At 37.1% G+C, this 8786-nt stretch overlaps 1 protein-coding gene across 2 annotated transcripts; it reads left to right on the top strand.

Moving 5' to 3' along the window:
• Nucleotides 1–1139: 1139 nt before the first annotated feature.
• LOC110110978 (transcription termination factor MTEF18, mitochondrial) lies at nt 1140–8774 on the top strand. 2 transcript variants are annotated; one of them, XR_003702475.1, is made up of 2 exons: nt 1140–3261; nt 8676–8774. XR_003702475.1 is itself a non-coding variant. In XM_020842680.2 (1 exon), exon 1 carries the CDS (start codon nt 1248–1250, stop codon nt 2985–2987), a length of 1740 nt encoding a protein of 579 aa, XP_020698339.1. In that variant the 5' UTR covers nt 1140–1247; the 3' UTR covers nt 2988–3378. The 2 variants fall into 2 exon arrangements, 1 of the variants encoding a protein (XP_020698339.1); XM_020842680.2 differs by lacking the exon at nt 8676–8774 and having other exon boundaries at nt 1140–3378.
• Nucleotides 8775–8786: the final 12 nt, after the last annotated feature.

Below are 8786 nucleotides of genomic sequence, written 5' to 3'. Positions count from 1 at the left end.
CTGATGCTCAGGTTACTGCACAGTTCTCTCCTTTTCCATCTGGGTGGTAAGCAATATTATTGTGGGTGAAAACTGGGTTTTACCACACTGTTTCAATGGTACTATTGCATCTAAAATTTATGTTGTTGATATTAATTTGGATGGGGACAATATCTATTGGCTTGATCACTCTAACCCTAATGCCAAGAAGTTTCTAGCACAATTTTTCGCCAATTACCCTACTGTGCAGTGGCACAATCTCATCTGGCACAAAAAAATTTGTTTGAGGTACTCGGCTTATGCCTGGATGGCTTCAAAAAATGGGTTAAAAACAACTGATGTTCTAATTACTCGTGGCATCCCTATTGAAAACATTTGTTGTTTCTGTCGGGAAGAGCAAGAGAATATTGGGCACTTATATTTTGAATGCCATTTCACTTTTAATATCATAAAACACTTCTTGCCCTGGCTGGGCAACCGTTTGATGAAACCAAACCTTTTCTAGGCTCTGGACAGTGTGTTAAATCAAGGTTTTTGGCAAATCCTGTGTGAACTACCACCTTTTAACTGCTTGTGCTACTATTTACTTCATTTGGAGAGCTAAGAATGACAGAATTGTTGGTGGCATTGTAGACTGTTCTGCCACTGTTATTGCCAAGATCAAATATGCTATCATGCGTAAAACCTAACTGAAGGATATCTGTCAAATTTCATTTTTGTGGTCTGTTAATCGATAGGACGATGATGAATGTTGTATTTATAGCTGCCCTTTGGACGGTCTTCCCTGGCAACCAAAGGCACCGCTCTTGTGCTGACCCTTCCGAGATCTTATATTATTTAGCCAAGAGCAACCTGTGTCCTCCTTAGCTTTTGGTAAGCTTGCTGTATTTTTGACCCTTTGGGTTTTTTTCTTCTTCTTCATTTTTGAGTCTTGAATTCTCTTTTTGTTGTTGAGAATTCAGACTATAGTTTTTTATTTCACTTGTAATTTTCTTTTTATCAATGATATGGGCTATGCCCCAAATATTAAAAATATATATATATTAAAAAAATTTTTAAAAATATATATATTAAAAAAAATTTAAAAAAAAAAAAGTAAGAGAAGCCTCACAGCGGAATAAGAGGAGAAACCATAAACCCGGTAGGGTTTTAAAAAAGCCATATATCCGACGCCCGAATCCAATCTCCGTCTACCCTGACCAAACGTAAACCCTCCAAACCCTAACACTGTCGCTCAGCTGAGTTCACTTCACCGGCGGCGGCGCGCTATGCGTTTCCTCCCATCAGCATACACTGCCGGTGCCTTTTCTCTCTTCCTTATCTCTCGCCGCTTTCTTTCCTCCTCAACCACCACCAGCTCCTCCTCTCGAAAGCTCAAAAACCTCCATTACCGCAACCGCACTCGAGCCCTCGCCGAAGCCAAGCTCGCACTCACTGAATACCTTCATGCCACTCGTGCCCTTCCCTTCACTCTTGCCGATCACATCGCTTCCAACTCTCCCATTTCTCTCTCTACCTTCGTTTCCCAAATACCTTTCAACAACGCGATTCCTTCCGACTTCCCTCGCATACTCCGCAGTTTCTTCGCTTACCGTCCCGTCAACGAGTTCGACTTCTTCTTCGAAAGTATCGGCCTTTTCCCCTCCCACCCTTCACTTCCTTCTGGTACTCCACTCTTCCTTTCCGAAGACGCGCGACTTCTTGCCGCCGTCTCATCTCTGCTTCGGTTTGGCTTCCCTTGGACTCTCCTAGGCTTACTTTACCTTGATTCACCGTCCATTTTCTCTTCTCCGCCCGGCCACCTTCTCCATCGCCTTCAGCGTTTTGAGGCCCTCGGATTCACTCGCGTATGCGTCATCGCCATATGCCTCACTTTCCCGTCTACCCTTTCTGCGGCGGAAGAAGATGTAGAGACCGAACGTCTCTTTCGGGACCTTAAAATTGTGTTTGTCGACTACGGCCTTGACGGCTGCGCTGGAGATGATGTGGAGCTGCTCCTTCGCTTCTGCAGGAGGATTCGCATGTTCTATGATATATGTTCAGGGAAGGGGTTTATGGGGGAGCTTATGGGCCGGAGCAAGAGGATCTTTGTGGAGATCGAGGAGTCCGTTCTTGCTCAAAGGTTGAGATTTTTCTTGAAACTGGGCATGAGAAGGGAGCAGATAGGAGCTTTTACTCTGAAGAATGTGGAAATTTTTTATCTTGATCTGGACAATCCAGAGATTTTGATTCCAGATTATCTAGTGCGTGTGGGATTGAGCAAAGAGGAAACTGATTCTCTCATGGAGAGACACCCCTATGTGATGGGGAAGAACAAGTTAGGGAACTTGCCGGGAATAATGCGAGCTTTGGACCTTGATAAGTGGTTTTGCACCAAAATTGTTGATGAAAGGAATATACACTTCCTCTCCCCTTCATATGCTTATGTTGATTCATGTGATAACGAATTGGAAACTGAGTTCATGTATGCTTTAAAGAGGATAAAATTGGTAAAACAACACCAGTTTGTTGAAGTCAAGGTAGATTTTTTTCTTAGTATTGGATTTGGGAAAAATAAAATGACAAGTAAGGCTATTGGGCTTGTTAGTGGCAACAAGGAACTGTTGCAAGAGCGGTTTGATTGCCTTATTGGGATGGGAATTAAGTATGATATGCTCTGTAGAATGATCATTGCCGCACCAAAGATACTTAACCAGTGTGAAAACATGCTTCATCAGAAGGTGAACTACCTATGCCAGGACTTGGGCTACCCTATAGAGTATCTTAATAGTTTTCCTGCATTCTTATCTTTTGATCTGGAGAACAGGATCAAACTCAGATATAAGATCTTAAATTGGCTTAGAGATAATGGACTTGTGAAAAAGCCTTTTGCCCCTGCCACTGTTCTTGCGAATTCGGAGAAAAGGTTCATATTTAACCTTTCATGTATTCACCCAGCAGCTCCTAAGCAATGGTTGGAATGCTTTTCCTCTCATAATGATCGCAATGCAGTTATTGAGACCAGTTAGATCATCCAATACTTTTTATTCTCCTTCAGTATTCAAATGAAGATTGGCTACATGTCAATAAACTAAGGAAGATAGTGAAGCTGAAAGTAAATTTCAGAAGCAAGGAAACTGAAACAGGTTGCTGAATGTGACGGCAAGCATCTATACTGATATTTTATTCAGAAAAGAAGAGAGCTTGGGTGGGCTTACCATTGCAGTCTTCCTTTGCTTGACTAGTTTAATTTTTTGACTTGAGGTTGAGCCTATGCTTGAGTTGTTTCTCTGTCTCAGTAAGGTGTTTCTTACACTGACCTTTGTGGTATTATCCTTTAATCATGAGCTGTTACTTCATTCTTTGATTTGTAAAATGAATATAATTGTTAATTATAACTGATATCAGTTGTTTGCAGAAGGTTTTACTTCGTTTTTCTTCTTGCTTCATTCCGTAATATAACTGAAATTGCCTATTGTCACTGATATGAAGTGCTAGCAAAAAGATTTTGTATTGAGAGAACACATGTTTTACAAACGATGCAGTGGAGACATAAACCATGTTGGTACCCAGTTTAAAAATAAGGATGTTTTAAGGTTATAATAATTATAGAAAAAATCATGCTTATGAGTCATTACGTAAAGATGTGGATTTTGAAAATAAAATTTAAAAACTTATGAATTAAATCGAATGAATCTATTTTGTTAAACATAAGTAGAGAACTCATGAAATGTTAAGAATAAAGAAATAACATTCATATAGTTTTCATTGACCTTAGGAAGACATAGTATCAATTCTTTCAAGAATTCATTTGTTGGCCATATTGTTCAAAGTTATTGAGATTTTAATGTCATATGTCCAATTATGTGTTTTGTTCAACCTTGTTATATTTAATGTCTAGATGTATGTTTGATTCTTCAATCTTAGTTTATTGAGCTTTTGATGCTAAAGTTCTTTGTGAAAGGCTATTATAACTGAGAGACAAGGTGAAACAATATATATGTATTTTAAATGTGAATCTACAAGTAATGACCTATATATACCTCAAGGACATAAGTGCAACCTTAATCAATCCATATGTTATTTTAAACTAAGCACGGTTTTTAGAAAATTTACAAGCAGGCAAAATTGTCCTTTAAGCGGGCGACTTATGCCGAGTAGGCATTGCTGAATCAACAAGTTGTTATTAGAAGAAAATTAAATTTTACATAAGTTGCCCATGTAATTGGCGACTTATGTAAGTCGTTCGATTAATGGGCAACTTACACTATAAACTATTTTTTTTAAATGAAAGAAATTGTTATTTTTATTAAAAATTAATAATACAAATATTTTATTAAAGATTAGATATTATATAAGTAGTGAGAATTAATAGGGGACTGAGTTTGTAAATGAATGTTACATTACAATTAATATGGTGAATGTTTGTTGTGCCCAATTGTAATGAGCCATGATAGATGATTAGTGATTATTATTATGCTATTATAAAGCCATAATATATTGTTATTGATTTCATTAGTATTTTAGATAGTTAGTGCCATATAGGTTAGAATTTGTGCAGAGTCATAAATGATGACATTGGATGTTGAAGTAGTTGTGACATGTATGATTTAAGAAATGTAACTTGAGCTGTAAAATTGTGTTGTTCCATTAGTAGGTCTTGTCAGCGTCATATGTATTATTTTGAAATTATATTTATTTTTTTTCCAAGTTATTGTATTTTTTTAAATTTAAGTTTTTTTACTAAAAAATGTTTCATTTGAGTATAAAATATGTAGTGCAAGGCTCTCCCTAGACTTAAGTTAGTTTGAAGAAATTTTTGCAACTCCTACAGTACTTCGCAATGTATTCGTCGGTTATGAATTTGATTCGAACAACTCCCACGAAACAGATGATTCAAGAGGGAAGCAGTCGTTTGAAAGAAAGTTTGGTGCTATGTATTGATGACATCCTTGAAGCGAAGGCTAAAGCTAATGAAATTTTTCGGTGTTGTATGCATTTCTGGAGTGAAGATAAAGATTGTATATTGTGGCATATGCATGACGAAGCTTTGAAAGTTAAGTTGTACAGGGCGGGCGATGATCTTAGAGATGTGGGTGAAGGTATGTAAAACAGAGGTTCATGGAGCATAGTGGGCATTGAGTTCCGTTGCACTTTCTCAAGGGGCGGATTCGTGAGATTGGACGTAGCAAAGAAGATTGTGTTGAAGAGATCATTGAAAGCTCAATGATTGATGTAGATTACTGTATTCTTTATCACACATGGCGTTGTGGAGAGGATAAATGCATGTTAGAATACTAGAAGAAGCTAATGAGAGTTATTGTAGCAGGAGATAATACAAGGAGTTTTTGAATACAATAAACTTGCAATATATTCAATAGGAGTTTGAGTATCACTTCAAATGTTGTCCAACTCAAACACAACTCCAAGTTCCCAGCGCATGATAATTATAAATATATAATTGAATGTTTTGTGCTGATGTTATTTGAAGTCATTAGGTTTTTTTTTTCTTGTAGTGGTAAGCCTGTGTTATGTTGTTCTTATTGTTTCTTTTTACTGTGTTGTAAAAGTTCTCCGATGGAGCTTAGTATCCTCATTTATACGATATTGGCACTGAGTTTATTTTACATTGTTTTGGCTTTGAAGTAAGATTGTAAAAAAAAATTTAAAAACAAAATTTCAAAAACCAAATTTGATATACAAAAATGCGAATTGCTTATAGTAATGAAAGCAAAAATACATGGTCCAAGCTATTGGTTACGTCATCAAAAGCTAACATAACAAGAAATGCTAATACAATCACAACTAACACCTTCTACATGGTCTTTGGTGTAAAATATCACTATCGAAAGTGTAATGTAGCAGTGGTTGTATAAGTCTTTCATGTAATCCATGTTGTTCCTCAACAACAATTTCAGATTGAGGTATGCTATGCCTGAATGTTGATTGACTGGAGGGTACTCTGGACTGAGGTAGACATGCAAATCCTGTAGAGTTTCTTGCGAGTACCCCTTATTAGGATACGAAGAAGCGACAACAAATTCACTGTATAGATCAGTAGCTTCATGGCTCATGGGAATCGGTGTGTCCTTGCCTGCTGCATAATCAAAATTTCAATTGTCCTCGATATACATCTCCCTGAGCAAGTCCCAACAGAGTGCTGCCATTACGTTTATGTCCCTCTGGTGCTGCATGTCTGTATTGCCATTGAAGTGACACTTTAAAGTTTGCTTCGTGGAAAGGAAGAAGTCTCACTGCTGTTAATTACATGAACAAAATTAGTCTTATAAAACTTGGAGGTCTTCTAAGATAGCATGCAATTTAAAATTTACTTACCAAGAGGCGCTCTGAGGGAGCTCTAGGGTATGAAGTGGTGGGAGAGTCAACAGGTGCCTTCAACATATAGAGTGTGGCCCAGGACTTATATCACTACAAGTAATGCTGCGCTGCATACTTGTGTTTATCACCTATATGCGCTCCAACAACCACATCCCAAATTGAGATGTGAACCTGGTGGTATAATATCCAATCCATGTCAGGCTTTCCACGACCATATACTCTTTTAAAGCTGGGATCTATAGCTAGGACATCAGTAATAGAAGAGAAGCCAAACTGTCGAAGCACTCAATCTGGCAAGTGTCACTCCACCCTCTTCCAACATACTGAAGGTACTCTTGCCATCTATATTTCTTCAGTAACCCTACAAATCTGTGCAATCTGAGCTCTAATATCATATGTATAGGGTCCCTAGATAACTTGCATATAGCGAAATAACATACATTATATATTTGCAACCTATTTGGGATAATGAATATTTCTAAATTACCTGGCTATCAAGTAAACCATCCAGCTCGTCCCTATAGCTGATGTTGTCCCCCAAAGGCATTTCTTGGACACAGTCCTCATTCCACTTATTTAAACCAAAAGTCAGTGCGAGATTTGTGTGAATGAGTGTGGTTAAGTTATATTTAGTACCTGAATCCGACACTCAACCCTTCTATTTGAACTGGAAATGGAACATGAAGTGCCGGACGACCAACATGAAGGTGCTCCCAAGCCCAAATCTGCAATATATGTATTCACCCAGCTATGTTGGCCCTACAAAGCAGTCTAGGCCTTGTTGATTTAGCCAACTCCCTGTACAAATGCGTAAGGACTACCCCACCAAGAGGGTAGGCACTAAAGATCATTAAATACTCCATGATAGTCAAGTACTACAGTTTTATCTCTGAACCAGTTGTATTTGGTAGTAGGTGGCAACCCGAGATGAAGAGAATATAGGCCCTCACATGCCTCAAAAATTCCAGTGTAATAATCTTAATTTCAGCGCTATGCCTTGCTAAAAAAGAAAGAGGGAAGAGAGAGAAGGCAGTTCGGGGCTTTTACATCCGTTAATTTTGTTCAGAAATTTCTTCTGTTCATTGTAAGTAATCCAAATTTCATTTTAGTTTTTAATTATTTTTAGTATGACATATATTTACTTACATTTAACAAAATTGATTATTTCCTATTACATTTTGATTGTGGCATTTGCATAAGCAAGAAAAGTTGGCTGTTAATACTATAAAATGGGTTTGTTGTTAATATATAATACCTTGCGTAGGAGTGTGGGCCGATGGCCTTTCATTTAAAGATTGTTTGTGATGTTATCTTGGTTTTAGCCCGTAACAGATGATTGAATACGCCAACAGGCAGAGAGTGACGACTCTTTATTGATTTAATGAAGTCATCTGTAATGATAATTGATTAATTAAAAGAGCTTAAATTAAAAAAATATGATAATTGACAAAAAATAATGAATATAATTATAAAAATAATAAAGATGAATCTGACAATACTTACTGATGGAACACCACAACTTTACAACTCAAGTCATATTTCTTAAATCATATATGTCACAACTACTTCAACATCCAATGCCATCAATCATGAGTCTGCACAGATTCTAACTTGTACGGCACTAACTATCCAAATTACTAATGAAATCAATAACAATACAGTATGACTCTATAATAGCATAATAACAATCACTAATAATCTACTAGGGTTTATTACAAATGGGTGCAACAAATATTCATCACATTAATTGTAATGTAATATTCATTTACAAACTCATCCTCTATTAATTCTCACTTATACAATATCTGATCTTTAATAAAATGCTTTCATTATTAATTCTTAATAAAAATAGCAATTTCTTTTCTTCAAAAAAAAAAAAAAAAAGGTGTAAGTTGTCCGTTGATCGGACAACTTACATAAGTCGTTGATCACGTCGGCGACTTATGCTAAATTTAATTTGTTCTTATAACAGCTAGTTAACTCAGTAATACCTACTCAGCAAAAGCGCCCTTTTAAAGGGCAACTTTACCCACTTTTAAATTTTCTAAAATATCATGCTTAAACGCTTAATTTGTAGCTGACCCCACGTAGTGAGATAAAGGCTTGATGTTGTTGTTGTTGCTGCTGCTATTACTCATTTTCATTTCTCCTTTATTGTTTAGCTTTATGTGAAGTAATGTTTTAGTTGTACTTCTTTTTTTTTTTGGGACATTTAGGCCATTTAAGGCAAACTCACACACACAACGCATACACATAGACTCGAACCTTAGACCTCTTAGTTGGAAGCCTTAGCTCTCAACCAATAGGCCAAGGAGAGTTGTGTTTAGTTGTACTTCTCGTTAGGTTCTGTATTCCTTTGCTGTCTATTTTTTGAGTAGAACGACGTCTTCCTGCGGAGTCATGGCCCTCAAGCTTGCCTTTGGGCTGGTTGCTCATTGGGCTTAGGCGGACGGAAGAATCTGCACTTGTCGCACGTATCTCCTGGGCAA

Source organism: Dendrobium catenatum, unplaced genomic scaffold (genome assembly GCF_001605985.2).
Source record: "Dendrobium catenatum unplaced genomic scaffold, ASM160598v2 fragScaff_scaffold_1351, whole genome shotgun sequence".
NCBI classification, from domain to species: domain Eukaryota; kingdom Viridiplantae; phylum Streptophyta; class Magnoliopsida; order Asparagales; family Orchidaceae; genus Dendrobium; species Dendrobium catenatum.
Note: the sequence above shows the minus strand (reverse complement) of the source record. Positions and strands in the feature narration are given on the sequence as shown.

Coding starts and splice junctions, on each gene's coding strand:
- LOC110110978 (XM_020842680.2), top strand. CDS start 1,248: ATGCGTTTCCTCCCATCAGCATACACTGCCGGTGCCTTTTCTCTCTTC.